This window comes from Drosophila subobscura, chromosome U (genome assembly GCF_008121235.1).
Source record: "Drosophila subobscura isolate 14011-0131.10 chromosome U, UCBerk_Dsub_1.0, whole genome shotgun sequence".
Lineage (NCBI taxonomy): Eukaryota > Metazoa > Arthropoda > Insecta > Diptera > Drosophilidae > Drosophila > Drosophila subobscura.
Genome location: NC_048534.1, coordinates 21,366,422 through 21,383,199, shown reverse-complemented (window position 1 = coordinate 21,383,199; position 16,778 = coordinate 21,366,422). Strand labels below are relative to the sequence as shown.

Here is a 16,778-nt window from a genome sequence, read left to right as displayed (position 1 = left end):
ACATAAAACAAAGAACATAAAAAAAGACAGAAAGAAACGAAAAAAACTAAAACATTTTCCCCACTTAAATCAAAGTAACTAATTATAGAATATATAACTTAGGCATTTGGTATGGATCGTTTATCTATGTAGTAGGTGTGTATGTTTCATGTAGTAATGTATGTATGTATAGATATGGACGATTAATATGGGATATTGGATTACAATAGTTTTCGTATGTGATGTGCTTTGATGCTTGAAAAATGCCTGCCGCTTGCCTGCCGGCCTGCAGCTCCTCCTAAGATTAGTTCCACATTTTGTTTAACCTACGCCCAAAAAAGCATTACGCGCTAGACTACAAAAGGGGAGAGGGATGGTGGATCTTTATTGGAAGATCGCCGCCCGTTGCTGGAACTGCTGCCGGCGCTGTAAACGCTCCTCCTCCTCGCGACGACGATCCTCCTGCTCCTGTCGTATCTCATCATGGAACTTGTTCGTCCTCAGCTGCTGTTCGATCTTTGCCTCAAAGAAGTTCTTGGCGCCACTGACGCCCACCTGATCCACATCGATTTCGGTGAGACGAGCCAACTGATTCAGGCCCGATTCGCTGTCCAGCTCCCCGGCCTGGGCCTTGCGATAGATCAGCAGAAACTCACGGAACGAGATCTTGCCATCGTTGTCCTCATCCACCTCGGCAATCATTTTCTTCAGCCCCAAATGGGTTTGCGGTGCACCCAGTTTCTCCATCATGAACTTGAGCTCATTTAGGTCCAAGAAACCATCGCGAGCCGTGTCATAGCTGCAAAGGAAAGCGCAAAACACAAATGCAAATCAATTAGTCAATAACGAAAAAAGATAGAACGTTAGAGGAGAAGTGTCATTGACCCACAGACACGAGACGAGAGACCCCTTCTATGTGCTACTATGGGGGTGTTGGAGCCAGAAGCAATCGAGAATGCCAGAATGCAAACGTGGGTGCAGCAGGCACAGGCGTCGGAGGTCAGAGGTGGCAATGGGTGGGCTGGCAACCTAATTTCAAGCTACATTTCCGAGCAATTTAAGCCCCCACATAAAGAGCAAAGGGTATAAAATTAACAAGCGGTTTCATGACGCCTACGAAAGCAGTTCTGCTGGGGCAAGGGCTTTTCTCCAGTCCAATCATTAGATTGATTTCTATTTATTTATTTAGTTAACAATTATTTGCTAAATATAGACAAAGTGAAAGAGTGCCCTCCCCTCTATATTAGCTCCTAAATTGAACAATTATAATTCCATAAAAATATACCTTTGGTAAATGAATTGCAATTAAACAGCTGGAATTGACAGACAGCGGGTAGACGTAATTTAAACGAAAGCAACATAACAAACACCTCACACAATAACATAACAATAGCATTGCCAATTGTCACTTTGACGCAATCCAACATAAATTATAAAGAAATTACACCAAAGACAGCGAGCAGTTAAAGCCATGGGAGAGTGATTCAATGGAAGTTAATTAAAGACAGGTATGGCAAAGGGTAAACTATAATTAAACCATAGAAAACTTAGGTGTTGAGGGTGCTGAGCATAGTTTCACATACAGAAATTCAGTTTTTGGAAGTCAACATCAATCAACAGAAGATTCTTGTACAGAAACTTCAACTACTCAAGAATATCTTGTTGCTTATTTTACTAAGCATGACTCCAATATTGGACGTACCACCAAGTTGTTTAGATGTTTTATATCGATGGTCAAACTTTATTCTCTGCACAAATTCATAATAAACACTAAAACACATTCTGCTTATTTATTTTGGTGGCAAAGTGGCTGTTTGTTGGCAAATCATTCACAAATAAAGTCTTATTAGGCTCTCTATCCATAGGGCATTATCATTTACAATTCCCATGGACGGGGTTCATTGCCCACATACACACAATTTTTGGCAAAGTCAAAAGTTCAAACGTTTGCTTCCGTTTGACTTCCGACAGTGATATTCGGTAGTGTGTGGGCAGGAAATTGTGGATAAAAATGTAAATAAAAACCCATTTACCCATCTAATTGTGAAATATATTAAAAAAGAGAAAACAGCAGATCGCGTGAGGAGTCGAGTCGAGTCTTGTGGCAGATGAGCACAGTGAGGGAACATCAGGCAACAATGGTGGCGGAAACAAGTTGCACAGGCTTAGTCGACCTTGCCGCCAACAACTGAAGGATGTCGATGACGATGCTGATGATGATGATGATAGCAACAACTAGAAACGAGTCAAACTAGTTCGGGAACCTGCAGCTCTCTAGATAAAAATACTTAAATGCAAGTGGCCCCCCACACAAGGCCAGACCAGATCTCTTACAGCCAAGGAAGCCGCTCAGCCCGGACAAGTCCACAGATGAACATTACACAAATCGTTAGGCAATAGATACAACAGGCGCTGCCGCTGCTGCTGCCACTTCCACTGTCACTCAACTTTCAGTTTCGATTTCAATTAGAAGCCACGTAATGCCGGGTGCCCACAGAAGACAAATAATTTGTAAGAAAAGCAAAAGCAAGAAAGAAAAAACAACTATTAATAAAGTTTCGCTTTCATTCGGAAAGCTCATTTGGGGGGATCTTCATAAATAATAAATAATTGTAAGAGTAAGAGTAAGAGTACTCCGTACGAGTGCGAGTTTCTGTATCGACAAATTGCGTGATTGTGCAAGGCATTAAGGAGAGGTAAGAAATGAAAAAGATAGTGAAAGTAATTAAAAGAGTTGGTAGGTTGGATGGTTGCTTGGATGCTAGGGGAATCATCTCTCAAGCGTGATGATGTGATGGAAAGGTGTCACTCGTGTATTTTAACAGCCGCCAAAGATGGGCAATTAATTTGTGGCTGTCTGCCGCAGTGTTACGCCGTCTTTAATTAACTTCAATTGCACTCTCCCATGGCTCTTTCTCTTTCCCTGTTTTCTTTAATATTTCTGTTGGATTGCGTCAATGTGACAATTGGCAATGCTCTTTTCTGTGTGGTCCCATTGTAGCTGTTGGCAATGCTGTTTTGTGGTGTGAGGTGTTTGTTATTTTGCTTTCGTTTAAATTACGTCTCACCGCTTTCCGTCAATTCCAGCTGTTTAAATGCAGTTAATTTAACGCAGATCTCTGTTTATTGAATTATAATTTATCCATTTAGCAGCCAATATAGCAGGGAGTCTCTGTGGGTGTGTGTGGGACTGTACCACGTCTCCCAGCCTTGGCACCTGCTGTGGTCAATGTGTGGTAACACTCACTCAGTGTATCCCTCCCCCATTTAGCCTAATTTTTATCGATTGTTTTCATTCCAATGAATCGAATCGAAACTTCACACTTCCTCCGGCGAGTTATTTCTGTGAGGTGTTGATGGGCCTAAACAATCTTTATGCCTCATTGCATGTTGTGGCAGGGCATGCGATTTTCATTTTCCTTTATCTTTATAGCTATTTCGTGTACAGTTCAACAAACAACGGGGTCAGCTGGCCATTGTTAGTGTTGTTTTTCATTCGTTCCTTTGCTCGTTCGTTGTTGTTTATGCATTGCCGCAATTTGCATCGTAAATTTTTATCTATGTATCCATGTTTTTGTCTTCTACTTACGAGTACTCGCAAGTGTTCGAGTACTCGGCCGCCGCCTTCTGGGGCTCTGCTACCGCCACAAGTTGCAATTATCGAACATACTGCATACGGAGTGCTCGTACTCGCATAGACTCTTCTTTATTAGCAACTTAATAAAGCGCTTTTGTCCATGCTTTAAGGTACAGTTGTACTTCTCCAAAGGGAAGTTATTCAAGAGAAATATCGTACAGTTTTCAAAGTATTTATTCCAAGACGAGCAAACATTTTTACATATTTTTCCCTGCAACTCAAAGGTCATTCAATCAAATTATTCAAATGGCTGTGATTTTCAGCTGAAAATCTTTATTGATGTACACAAAAACTATGCAAATTCAATTGTTATTTGACCCGCAAAGGTCGTCCATAATTGGATGTAGTTTTGAGCTACACTTAAAGGTAAACGAGTTCGAGTGGAGTAACTAAATGGTAACTAGATGGAATACAAATATTCAGGGCCATCATAAATATTTGGTTTAATTAATGCATGAAAATGAGTACGAAAACTATAACAAGAGAATACCATTTGCTGTAAAATATGGATATTTAAAGGAAAGGAAATTTAATCTCAAAAGTCTGTGCACAAAATATTTTCTATTTAAATATTTCTTTAGCAAATTCCCACCATTCCGATGCTAATTTCTAATAGACTTTCGTTCATGTTACGGAAGTTACACTGTAATTGGTTTGGTCTCGCTTTTTGCCCAAGCTTTTGATGTTCGAAGCAGGTTAATGCCAAAGGGAGAGCGAAAGAGGGAGGGAGGGAGTGAGAGACAGAGACAGAGACCCACACATTACATGGATGGATACTCGCATACAAAGCGATAATATTCGCTGCTTCTTTTTTTGTGTTTTTGTGTTGTTTGCAGTTAGAAAACGCGTCATGTTCTTGAACTTTACTGTAACGGTGCTTTATTGGTTTTGTAAGTCTTTGAAATGCACTGCACGGAAGGTTTCATCATATGGCAGGGGAGGGAGGGAGGTAGGGGGTCTTGTCTTTAATCTATTGTATTATTGTAACCCCGATAGAAGGAGAAATACTTGTGCTCGTATGAAAGTTGTATGTATGATGTGGATGTCTCTTGCATACACAATTGCTTGTTTATTTCGCTCATCACGAACGGACTCGAATCGAGGTTTTTTTTGGATCGTCTCGCACTCATTTCGAAACCAAACATGCACCTGTGCACATGGCCTACACAAATATATACAATATACGAGGCACTGGTACTGGTACACCTGTATCCACGTATATTTATGCTTGTAAAAGATGTAAAATTGTTAATCAATAGGAAAACATTGATTGTTGTGGTGGCTTTGGTGCTGGCAGATTGCGGGTAGTTTTGGTGGGTCTTTGCTGAGTTTGAGAACTTTTTTTAAGTGGAGTTCCAGTAGGTTTCTGTTGAGATCCTTGCATCCCTCCTCTACATTAACTCTATCATTAAGTTATCCCTTTCAATTTGATATTCATTCCCTTTTTCAGACCCCCAAAGATGCTTGATAATTGTACACCCGCACCCTCCACAATCTCCTCCCTACTCCTGCAACTCACCCCACAGAATGGTCATAAAAGATGTGTGTATTGGACTGTAGACCAAAAATAAACTCTGCACATTTTGACATTTCGAAATTGGAGCAAACAACAGACAACAGCAAATGGATAGAGGCAGTAGTAGGCAGGGGTAAAAGGCGTTGCGTGGGTCGGATTGCCTGATTATTTTTAGTACGAGAATTTGCTGCAGGAAGCAAGAAGCAGCAGCAGTAGCAGCAGCAGTAGCAGCAGCAGCAGCAGCATTTACTCATCGTAGAGCTGCTGTTCTTATCGGCATCATCAGAGCCGAGAGCGAAATCAAACAACTGAACAAAGAGTGAATGAGTGAATGTGAATTGTAAATGCAATGACTAATTGCAACAAGTTGGAGGGGCACAATGAATGATGATCGTAGTCGTTGGTCGTTCATACTCGTACACACATAATTTGATATTTCCTCAATTGAGTGGACAAGAGTCGGAACAACCACACTGGCGACAGCCCGACTCTTGGTCTGCTGGACTGCTGGGATGTCACTGTCATCCACCGCAATGTGCGCGTAAAATGTAATCACAATGCGCACAATGAGCCATCGATGGAGTGGACATGCACATGGCATTGTGGCAGCAGGGGGGAGGAAGGAAGGAAAAGAAGCTCTTGTCATTTGCCCATTGGTTTAACTATTTGATTGTACTCTTATGGAGGTTATAATGGTATTTTTAGATATTTATAACGCTTAGAAAGAGAGAGATGGAATTGGAATCTTTGCAGGATGAATGAATTATAAAAACTGATTTTAGAGGATTTCTAATTAATATTTTAAAGAGGATCTTCCGGCCAATGATACATATCAGCCATTCACGGTAAGACCAACTGGAACTTAATCTAAGAAACATTCGGAATTTTCTTAGTCAGCAAGCGGTTCATATTACATTCCAATTTTTTCCATATAAAACATTTGTAGCAATCAATCTGTAAATTGTTTATAAGAAAGGAGTTTACTAATATCAACAGCTTTATTAAGAAATCATTTCTCGATAGTAGATTCCTAAATGTGTTTTTTTCATAAAAAGTTGCACCATTGCAACGTGTTTCGTAGAAGTTAAACTGTTGTTAATGGATTGAAATGTGTTTATATGTGAAAAACAGAAAATATGTATCCAAAATCTCTTACTAAAATCATGACTGCAAAGCGCATGCACTCTTCGGTGTGTCCCTTGCTCTCCTCTATCATTCAATTCATTTATTTTGCAGTTTTCTGTATGAACAAACCAGACTGCTGGTCGCCACAAAGGCGCTGTCTGCTTCTCTCGGCTCTCCAGTTCCACTCAAAACTCGTGGCACAATCTGCCAGCAATTTTTGGCCAAATGCAAAAAAGGTCGCGTCGCGTTGCGCACATGTGCGCGGAAATAATTACAAGCGGAGGCTGTGCAGTGACTCTGGCTGCGTGGCCCCGGAAGCGTGTTGTGGAAACGATAATGCATTGTTATCGATTGGCCAAAAACCTGCATATCTGCATCGACACACAGTCAGATGTCAGATAATGCAGATGTGACTCTATGCCATAAAGTCTATGGCCATGGCAATGCGCACAAAGGCTGCGGCTGCACATCAAAACTTATGCAAACAACAAACTGGATGTCAATGAACTTTAGAGGAGGCGCAGATTTGCGGCTCACTTTGGGTGTGTTCGCAATACGCTTTGGAAATTCACGAAGAAGTACAGTGAAAGCTTTTTTGGTTGAGGACATTTAGGGTTTGAGGATGAAAATGGATAGATTATGACTTGGATATATATTTTTTAAGGGAAGATATATGCAAAAGAGAGCAGGTTTTGAAGGCAATTTGGAAGGGAAAGGAGTGTTTACCACTGGAGCTTTTACAGTCGATTTTATCTATTGAAATTTACAGGCACAGAACAGGTACATATTTCATCAATAGACTAAATACCCAGAAATATGTACATATATTTAAACATCTGTTTTCTCACAGAGCCTCCACTGTATGTGCATATACATTTGTAAATGCCAAGAGGCATGTATTTGCACTCATTTGAAAAACCTACTTGCTGCAATTGTCCTGAAATGTGCAACAATGGAACAACCCCCTGTGCAACATATATTTGCGTAACACAGGAGGGAACTCTACATAAGTAAGGGGTTATGCCTCAGTGATACTTGCATTAATAGGGTGGCGGTTGCGTTGGTGGTGCTGGCAATGGCAATGGCAACATTCAACTTAATTAAAAGTTCTCTTCACCACAAAAGCCCACCCTCATTTGTATTGTAAAGTGCGTGTCCATGAACTCAAAATGTAACCAGAGCGACGACATAGACACCCACAGATACAAGGGGGGCCACAAAGAGGCTTTTTTCCCCACATTATGTGGCATATATTCCATGTAGAATGCATGCAAAAATTGAATTAAATTTACAACAGAAGTGCCATACTACTGGACATCATCATCCTCATTCATCGTTGGGTGGCGGTGGTGGGTTTTCCTTCAAAGTTTAGTCAGGGATTTGCAATGCTTATCAGCAAAGAACCAGACGACAGACAGTCTTTACTCCCCCGGGGAAGATGTGGAAACCAAAGGCGTCATTTAATGCATAATCGATACACAAACACTCGTACTACTCGCCCTCTTAATCGTATTCGTCTTCTGTTTAATTGTGCTGTTTATCGCCTTGCGGAAGTCTCCCTGCCTCGCCCAACATCCTCATAAATTTCAGCAGTAAAATGTGCGGAAAATGGCGCATTAAAAATAAAGGAAAAACAATCAGGAAATCATTTCATTCAGAGGGAAATCAACAGAAACACACACACAAATAAAAATAATAATGTAAGACCCTATGAGAAAATGTTGAACATTGCGTGTGCTTTGTGTGCGATGATAAAAATGAAACCAGAGCGCGGGAAGACCCCCATATGCCATATCAACCCAGCACACACCATATTTGGGGTTGGGTCCAACACTGATGTCCGGTCGTCCCTTCTTATCGGTTTAACTTTCCCAAACTTAAAGAAAAAGATTGTTCTATGAGGTTGTTTTTGTTTATATTTGCATTCAATTGTTTACCAGAATTCGGTGGTAATTCCAGGAATATTCTTTCCCCATTTGCCATTCCTTTTTCTGAATCAGTGGCAAAAATTTGTTTTCAAATAACAAATTGAAGGCGTGACTCAGATCCACTGTTTGCTTTAATTTCATTGAATTGATGGCATATTTTAATTGAATTTTCAGGTTTTTGGTGCGCTTTAAATTTGCAAGTTTAGCACATCCAAACCCCATCCCCTTGCCACGAACATAAAAAGGTACGCCGACGACGACGACGACCCCAACGTGACTGAAAATGCCAAAAGGCAGACGCTTCGTTAGCCGGTTTATGGATAACTAAATAAAAAAAGAAAGACCAGCAGATGAAGCAGCTTTGAGAGGTGGCTGCGGGTTCGAATGGGTTGACATTTGTCAGTGGCTGTAGAACTAGACTTCGGATTAAGTTGTTGATATGTAAATTGAGATTAAAATGATCTTTATTTAAGCACAGATCATGTACTGCGTTGTACTTAAAAGAACTACAAAAGTAGAGGTAGACTCTGGTTTTCTGGATCATTTAACAACGTAAGTTCGCTGACGAAATTCAAAATTTAATGTGGATTCAGGTGTTTGTTGTTCTTTTAAGAGAAGGAAACTTCTTCCAAACAAGTAGAAATTACTTGTAGATTTCTTATAGGGTCTCTTAGGATTTTAATTGTGGTTTCTTTTTGATAGTGTTGCAATAGCCACACCTCTAAAAATATAAATAACCTTCCATCTACATAAATATTAAAGAATTAACTGCAACATTCACTTATTATCATTCCTGCAGCAAAATATGTTTTATTTTTCACTCTAAAAGGAAAAGCACAACACAGCAAGAAAAACAGGCAATTACCTAAGCAATTTTAGAGCTTGTTTTTGGCCATGCCCAATTCCATTCGCCTTATACATGACATTAGCTAAGTCCCAGACCAAAAATTGTTGTTGTTGCTGTTTGGAGCCCATTCTCAGAGGCGTAACCAGACGGATTGGAGTTGTCTGTGCGCTGTGTGGCTCTGTGGGGCATTACAATTGCGGGACACGTATGTACGAGACACTACCATAATGCAGCGCAGCACAGAGTAGAGTCAGAGATTGCAAAGGGGCCTGTTTTTTTTTTAACTTCTTTGACAATTTGCCAATGCAGACACCATGACTGGAGCGTGTGGAGTGACCCATATGCGGCAATGATTCACAGAAGGTATCACCGGGATACCTGTGAGTGTTTTCCAGCTGCAAATTTGTCTGGAAACAATAATATGTCTCCAATATGACTAAAAGAAAGTGCAAAACAGGCGTCGGAAATCAATTCAGCGATTATAATTGGCCAGCCAGCCAGCCGTACAGGTGATTCAGCCTCACTCAGGTGGAAGTGTGGAAAAATGTTGAATCAGCTACTCTGAGCAACTGGTTCTGGCTCTAAGCATATTTCAGCTGAAAAAAAAAAACAGATAAAGTGGCAGATGAGCTTTAGAGATAGTCCAGTCGTTATCATCATAGTCCGACCTCTTCGCTGCTACGTGCCATTCCTTTCCGCACGACAAATTTAAATAATGAAACAATTCTAAAGATTACCAAAAGTCAGATTGCGCAATTATTCTGCGGTTGATTGGACTACGACGACGACGACGGGTGGCAAACCGTTGTAATCAGATCTTGGGGTATCAACCACAAGACTAGGAAAACCACAGCAGCGACCCCCATCATTTTGGCTAGAAGGTGCTTGACGGTGCCTGACATTGTCGTTGGGAGGTAATCAGATATATTCACACACATAATAATGCATGCTGCAAGTGTTGGGCTGAAAAATCAGTCTTGAGTCATGGATCCGCCAGGCGACACGACTTGAAACCCCAAACGGAATAATCAAGCGACTGTGACAGTCGTCGTTGTGGTGTGAGTCATGGCCCATTGCACACAGGCCCAGCAGCAGCAGCACAGCTTCTCCCTCTCGTCTGGTGTTAAATGCAATTTATTTGCCCATTAGGCGCCTGAGTTTTGAGTTTTCTTCTGGATTAATGGACATGGGAAAACTGCAGCTACTGAAAACTATCCCATCAGCTGAAAAGCCTCTCAAGGCACAATCTCCGCACCACTCGCAGTCAAAGGGAAATCGAAAGAAAAAGAAAACGAAAACGCGCCCACCCCTTTCCACTCTTCTGTGCTTACGGCCTTGGCCGTGTCTGTTTCTGTGTCGGCGGTGTCCATTTACTTACGTATTGAAGGTCTTTTGGTAGTCCTTGATTTGCTTGCGCGAAAACTCGTGGAATTCGGTGTAGACATTCACCACCTTGAAGGTGCGTGGCACATCAATGCCGGCCTCCTGGGAGTCCATGATCTCCTGCCGGCGATTCAGGATGTGCGTCAGCTCGGAGCTGTCCGTATTGGTCGTGGTCGTGGTGTTGGTTGTGGTGCTATCATCCACACTGCCATTGCGCGAGGCCGACGAGGCATTCGAAGAGACGGACATTTTTGTCAGGTTTTCTGTTGTTTTGTTTTGTGCTGGAATTTATTTTCCTTGCGGAGACGACGGGGGAGACACACCCTATGGGGACACACACAAACACGAACGGGCGAGAGGAGATGATGGCAGGATACACACACGAAAAAGCACACAGCGATAGGCGGGGGCGTTGTGCAAAAAGGAGTTTCGGAACTTGTCAAATTAATTGGCTTGGAAGTTTAGGATATTTTTTATCGTGAAACGCCGGGACACACGTTTGATAGCAGCTTCTCTTATGTTGTTGTTGTCTGATTGGAGCTTGTTTGTAAAATGCGCGCGAACGTCCGAACGAAACGGAATTTGAAAAGCGAATGAAGCGGCAAAGTAAACGGTAAAAAGAAGCAAAGGAAACCGCAAAGAGCGCAGGGGCAGTGTTGCCAACTCGTCGGATCATATAAATGCTAGGCACGCTAGAAAAATACTAAAAATAGCGAAGAAGTTGAAAATATGGCTGCGCGCGCTGATGAGGGAAATGCTATCCTGTTGCTAAAAGGTCAGGGAAATGCTCTCCTATTGCTAAACAGGCAAATATTCTCCGATATCCCTGACTCACTTTCGCGTTTCAAAAACGAGCACAAAAATACCACACACCAGAAATATACCAAAAATATAACACGTTCACACTTCTAATATACCAAATATACCATCCCAACCCTAAGTGTGCCCGCATTGCCGAATTATCAGCAAATTTACGGAAAATTCTTGCCTGAAATTGTAAAAACTTAAATTATTGAATCAAAAATGGGCAGCACGTTTTTTAACAAGCTTTTACTGATTGCTGGCTTTGCCAGCTTGGCACATGCCGCCTTTTCGGCAGCACACCGTGAGTATATTCACCCCAATTAAGGGGAACTTTGGACCAGCACACAAATCAAAATTAACCCAAATTTTATGTCCACAGATCGCACGTACTTGCGGCTGACAGAGCAGGAGTGGAATAGTTTGCCATTGGATGTAAGGGATATTCTACACATGCTCAGTCCCCACGTTAACTAATCTTTATTCGCTTTTAGTTAATTCTGCAGACTGTCATCAGTCTCGTGGTGGTTGTGTACAACATCATTGAAGTTGTGGGCCACTTCAAGGAGATTCGTGCCACTGTGGACATGCAGCAGAAGACTTGGGACACACTGGGAAACTTCCCATCGTTCTACTCGTTTAATCATCGCGGACGCGCTCTGAATCCGGGCTACACGCCACCCGAAAAGGTCCAATAGGAGCCGCCGCGGCATGGAATGGAAACGCTGCGAGGCTCTTTATTAGTTTAGTTTCGTGCAGTTACAATATAGATTATGCTAACAAATGACCAAATTACACACACCACAAAAGTTGGAGTTGAAGTAAACGACGACGAACTCTTGGCCATGATCAGCTCTAGGGCTCTGCTTTCCAGTTTGGAGTCCGCACGCAGATCCTCCCCGGGGCTCGAATTGCACGCATGATTGTGGCACAGCCGGCAACCGTCTTCGTGGCCACTTCGCAGCAGGCACTCGTAGTACATCTGGGGATTGGAGCGACAGCCACGCACCACCAGCTGCTTGTGTGTATCGTAGTATTCCAGACAAGCTTCCGCCTGCTCCTCCGGTTCGTTGGGCTGCACGGGACATGGAATTGCATTGGAGCCGCGAGAGATTTGCTCACAGTCTGCCTGCTGGCCTGTGCACTGATGACACCAGAGACGCTGCTCCGGAAAGGCTCCCTTGTTGCAGAAGCTGCCGGTGCAGCTCTTGCAGGCAGAGTTGCTCGTCGAAGTGCAGCTGAAATCCTCTCGCTGGCAGCCTCTTTCGGTGGTGCCATTGCTATGGGTTAGGACGACACACGGTGCTCCCGGTTGGGCACATTCCTCGATGTATATGCCACTGGGTCGCTCCCAGTTGGCGCAGGCCGCTCCCGCCTGATCCGAGCTGCAGCGATAGCAGCGCGTAAAGTCGCGACTGTTGCAGCCTCCGTCCGCATCGCATTCATAGCAATTGAGGATGCCCGCATCAGTGGGCGGTGCACCGCATCCCCTGCGTATATTCCAGTCGGAGTACTCGCAGGCAAAGCAGGAGGAGGCCTCCGCAGAGCCACACGTGCTGTTGGTTACCGCCGTCACATTGCTGCGGCACGCAACCTGATCCACGGAGTTGCAGGTCAAGCACCGCTGCTGGGGAGTACAGCCGGCATTGCACTTGTCTTCCGTTCGGCACTTCTCCAGCTCGTCTTGGAGTGGCTCCAGCTCCGCTGGCAGTGCGGTGGAGCAGCCTCTGACGACGCGACTCAACTTGCGATAGCTGAAACAGAATTTGTCCTCCTCCTGGCCGAGCAGCACATCCTGCTGGCACTCCTCGTACAGACTGACATTGCAGCGGCCGCTGTTCACCTGAAAGAGATCCATCTTGCAGCCCCGCCCGCTGGCCGAGTCGCAGGTGGCACAGGTCTGTGTCCAGGCTCCCTGCTCATCGTTGCAGCCATTGTACTCGCACAGCTTGGCGGCACTCGAGACGGTGTGATTGCCCTCCGAGACACAGCCGCGATATGCCTCGGTGGCACTCAGCACCTCGGTGTAGCACTGATCCTCCTCGTGATGGTAGCGGCATGGCTTTGGCTTGGCACCAGGTGCCCCCACACAATCCACACCCGCACAATGATGACACTTCAAGCGCCCAGGAGGATAGACACCAGCGTTGCAGAGGTTCGAGGAGCAGCTCTTTGAGTAGGTGGCCCCCGTGGTGGGGGTATCCGAGCCACAGCCACGATAAGTAATTGTATCGACTGCAAAGGGAGGTTCAATCAATTGAAGGTCAATGTCTAGGTGGTGGACTCACCAATTGACATGGCACACGACAGCTGGTTGTTGCAATCCTCGTAGGGCAAGACCCCGACCTCACCCAGGGTCTGGGCGCACTCGGGCAAGGCAATCGAGTCGCAATGGTAGCAGACAATGGCCCGAGCAAACTGCAGCGAGCCTATTATTAGAACCGACATGTCATCGTACTATTGGAAACGAATTAAAGCCTGGGAACGGACTTACATGTCAGCAGCAGAGACCCCACCAGGAGGAAAAGAATTGGTGTATCCGGACGAACCATTCTGACAACCAACAAGAAATGCATTGGCTTTGTTTGCACATTGAAATTTATAATCTACAAGCATTTTACGACTTATCAATGGAAAGAACAATCAAATGATAGAGCGCCATTACTTGAAGTGATAAGGATAAGCCATGGAGAGAGCTTTTATTAGTGGGCCAAAAAAAGAGTGAAACAAAACAAAGCACATTTGTCTTCTGGCATATGCATAATATAATTGACATGCTCCATAATGTGGACATATGTGCATGCCTTGACCCCATTATCGTGCTAACCCATCTGGCCATCGAAAGGTTCACATCATCAATAATTCAGATGGGGTGTCGGGGTTGCATGGATGTCGAGAGCGGCTCATAAGCCGGACAGTACCCCCCGCACAGCCTGGCCGAATATCGATTTAATTTAGAGCTCGGATAATTGCGTGACAATCAAGGGATTCTAGTATAGCCATGACCAGGCCAATTTAGTGGGAACCACTCTCAGTTGACAGTAAAACAGCAACTGGACAGGAACGACAGCGACAACGACCTCTCATCTAGTGCAGCAGTTTATTGGCTTTACCAACTGCCAGTGTTTGTAGAGCTCTCCACAGTTTGCGCATAAATCCGATATCGCTAAAGATACTCTGCCAGATAATACTCCCCTTCTGTGAGTTCAAGTGGAAACTTTATATCTGCCACAAAGTCAGACGATCCGCGAAGCTTGGAAAGATCACTAGCCACCATGCAGACGAAGCAAATTATTGTCTGGATCGCACTGACGATCCTCTTGCATTGCAGCGAGGCTCAGGAGGATAATATCCTGGAGCAGACGCCTGGCATGGAGGCAGCAACCACAACGTCAGTACCAACAGAAGTGAAGCCATCGGAAATGGAGCAACCAAATGATAACAACTCCACAGGAAGCGAAAGCGGGGATGAGAAACCAGAGGAATCATCAATGGGTACAGCTGAGATGCCTTCATCGGGGGAACATGTAGATCTGGGCCCACAAATAGAAGAGAAACCCCCAATGGACACAGAGGATATTCCTGCTAAAGAGGAAGAAAAGGAAAAGGAAGAACCTTCAGATAATCCCCCTGCTGTGGAACACACAGAACCTCCAATGGATGCAGCAGAAATTCCTGCTCATCCGAAACCCGTAGATACGGAAACCGAAAATACCGATAAGGATAAGCCACCAACTGAAACTGAATCAATTCCGGATGCTCCTGCTGAAGATTACCAAGACGATGAACCGCATGAGGATGTAACAGAAGCCCCTCCAGCAATCACACAACCCACACCAGCTGCCACACAACCCTCAACCCCGCCAACTCCTCCAACCGTGCCACAATTTCCAACAATAAGTTGCTTTAGTTGTGGCAACTGCAAGGAGAAGCCAACGAATAAAACAAAATGCACATCGTCTGCTGGCAAGCGTAATGGTTGCGTCACTCTGGTCAAGAGTAAGTACTCCCTGGATGAATGCTCAATGTCTTAGCTAATGTCTAACAATCCTTTAGGTGAGGAGAAGCTGGTGCTGCGTGGCTGCATCTCCGAGCTGGCGGAGTCGGGCAGCAACTACTGCAAATCGAATGCCAAAGGCTGTGAAATGTGCTACGAGAACGACTGCAATGCCAAGGCGGTGACGCTGTCCAATGCGGCAGCTGCTCCGCTTCTGGGGAGTGCCCTAATTTGGAGCTGGCTTTTTATAATCGGTTGTCTGCTGGCGATGTAGGAACCCCTCGACTCTGAGTCATGCACTTTTTGAATTTATATAGAAATCGATAAATAAGATAAGGAAGGAGCGCCCCGCCACGCCACGCACATTTAGATCAATTTCTTTTGTTTGTCAAAAAGCTTAATGGGGTATAAAGTTTATTATCGTATGTATTTGTTTTTGTGTCTTTACAGTGTATAATTTTAGAAACAGTTTAATGCAAAAATTATAAAGCAAATGATTAATAAATGTACATAATGCGACACATCAAGAAACATGAAAGAAAGACCAAATGCTGTGGGTTTAAATGAAGAAAAGCCTTTGAAAGATTTTGCCTTTATTATTCTAATTGGATGCTAAGTGCTGTAGATTACCTAGAGAAGTATTTGCCAAAGTATCTGAAGAGTTTATTGACATTTAAAGATCTCAAAAACCATTCAGCTTTATAACAGAGAGAAAATTCAGTGTTAAATGTGGCACTGAATAAATGTTTCTTGTTGAAGACATTTACTGCTTAAAGTAGGCAAAACAAAGTTCCAAAAACCCATACCCCCCAGTACTGGGTATCTCATAGTAATGACCATAATCAACATTTGCATTTCGAACTATTTTTCAGAACAATATTCGCATTTAATATAAAATATTCAATGTCCAGAGAGACTCAAGAGTTTGGCTCCCTGAGCTGTTGTAACCCATATCGAATCAATTAATTGCTTTTCAATCGGGTAATATAACCAATAAATTCGTTTGGGTTTTGTTTCAGTCTAGGGTCAACCAGCAACAGGAAGAAATTGAAGATAATCCCAAACCACCATTGAGGCAAGTCACTGAACAGAATGTGGCTGAGTCAACTCTTTTTCTGGTTTACTTTCATGGGATTAGTGGCCAACCGCAGTGAAGGAATTTCAGTATCACATTTAAGGGATATTGAAACATATCCAGACCCCACAAAACCAACCATAGCTGCGGAAAAACCAGATATCATGCCTTTAGTCTGCTTCTTTTGTGATCCGTTTGTTGATGGAAAATGTTCGGAAAAGCCCACAAAGCGAACAGAATGCTATCCGAGTGATGGCAAACCGAATTCCTGCATCACCGTACACATGAGTAAGTGGAATGCTCTCATATCCAATCGAGTGATTCACAATACCATATTTTAGGGGCCGGAAATATTACCATCCGAGGCTGTGAATTCGAGTTGGTGGGCCATGCCGAGGATTACTGCCTCGAAAATATATTTTGTTCAGTTTGCTCTACAAATTACTGCAATTCCATGCCCGTTCGTTCGAACTCTGCCTCTTTGATGGGC

At 43.7% G+C, this 16,778-nt stretch overlaps 4 protein-coding genes across 4 annotated transcripts; 2 read left to right on the top strand and 2 right to left on the bottom strand.

The window, feature by feature from the left end:
* Nucleotides 1-2: 2 nt before the first annotated feature.
* LOC117900121 (EF-hand domain-containing protein D2 homolog) lies at nt 3-11,002 on the bottom strand. Its single transcript, XM_034810346.1, has 2 exons — nt 10,411-11,002; nt 3-778 (listed from the first exon to the last, which is right to left on the bottom strand). Exons 1-2 carry the CDS (start codon nt 10,662-10,664, stop codon nt 364-366), a joined length of 669 nt encoding a protein of 222 aa, XP_034666237.1. The 5' UTR covers nt 10,665-11,002; the 3' UTR covers nt 3-363.
* A 336-nt stretch (nt 11,003-11,338) lies between these two features.
* LOC117900122 (membrane magnesium transporter 1) lies at nt 11,339-12,042 on the top strand. The gene is made up of 3 exons (XM_034810347.1): nt 11,339-11,520; nt 11,599-11,651; nt 11,711-12,042. The coding sequence occupies exons 1-3, from the start codon at nt 11,439-11,441 to the stop codon at nt 11,912-11,914; spliced, it is 339 nt and encodes a 112-aa protein (XP_034666238.1). The 5' UTR covers nt 11,339-11,438; the 3' UTR covers nt 11,915-12,042.
* LOC117900118 lies at nt 11,929-13,785 on the bottom strand. Its single transcript, XM_034810344.1, has 3 exons — nt 13,711-13,785; nt 13,505-13,645; nt 11,929-13,451 (listed from the first exon to the last, which is right to left on the bottom strand). Exons 1-3 carry the CDS (start codon nt 13,766-13,768, stop codon nt 11,962-11,964), a joined length of 1,689 nt encoding a protein of 562 aa, XP_034666235.1. The 5' UTR covers nt 13,769-13,785; the 3' UTR covers nt 11,929-11,961.
* Nucleotides 13,786-14,411: 626 nt separating this feature from the next.
* LOC117900119 (cell surface glycoprotein 1) lies at nt 14,412-15,660 on the top strand. The gene is made up of 2 exons (XM_034810345.1): nt 14,412-15,215; nt 15,273-15,660. The coding sequence occupies exons 1-2, from the start codon at nt 14,492-14,494 to the stop codon at nt 15,485-15,487; spliced, it is 939 nt and encodes a 312-aa protein (XP_034666236.1). The 5' UTR covers nt 14,412-14,491; the 3' UTR covers nt 15,488-15,660.
* Nucleotides 15,661-16,778: the final 1,118 nt, after the last annotated feature.

What these genes read in the sequence shown, in the direction of transcription:
- LOC117900121 (XM_034810346.1), bottom strand. Translation starts at nt 10,664, where the DNA reads ATGTCCGTCTCTTCGAATGCCTCGTCGGCCTCGCGCAATGGCAGTGTG. An exon ending in TACCAAAAGACCTTCAATAC is followed by an intron (nt 779 to 10,410) that starts GTAAGTAAATGG and finishes TTTCCTTTGCAG; the next exon opens with CTATGACACGGCTCGCGATG.
- LOC117900122 (XM_034810347.1), top strand. Translation starts at nt 11,439, where the DNA reads ATGGGCAGCACGTTTTTTAACAAGCTTTTACTGATTGCTGGCTTTGCC. An exon ending in CGCCTTTTCGGCAGCACACC is followed by an intron (nt 11,521 to 11,598) that starts GTGAGTATATTC and finishes TTATGTCCACAG; the next exon opens with ATCGCACGTACTTGCGGCTG. An exon ending in GGAATAGTTTGCCATTGGAT is followed by an intron (nt 11,652 to 11,710) that starts GTAAGGGATATT and finishes ATTCGCTTTTAG; the next exon opens with TTAATTCTGCAGACTGTCAT.
- LOC117900118 (XM_034810344.1), bottom strand. Translation starts at nt 13,768, where the DNA reads ATGGTTCGTCCGGATACACCAATTCTTTTCCTCCTGGTGGGGTCTCTG. An exon ending in GGGGTCTCTGCTGCTGACAT is followed by an intron (nt 13,646 to 13,710) that starts GTAAGTCCGTTC and finishes TTCTAATAATAG; the next exon opens with GCTCGCTGCAGTTTGCTCGG. An exon ending in GTCGTGTGCCATGTCAATTG is followed by an intron (nt 13,452 to 13,504) that starts GTGAGTCCACCA and finishes CTCCCTTTGCAG; the next exon opens with TCGATACAATTACTTATCGT.
- LOC117900119 (XM_034810345.1), top strand. Translation starts at nt 14,492, where the DNA reads ATGCAGACGAAGCAAATTATTGTCTGGATCGCACTGACGATCCTCTTG. An exon ending in TTGCGTCACTCTGGTCAAGA is followed by an intron (nt 15,216 to 15,272) that starts GTAAGTACTCCC and finishes ACAATCCTTTAG; the next exon opens with GTGAGGAGAAGCTGGTGCTG.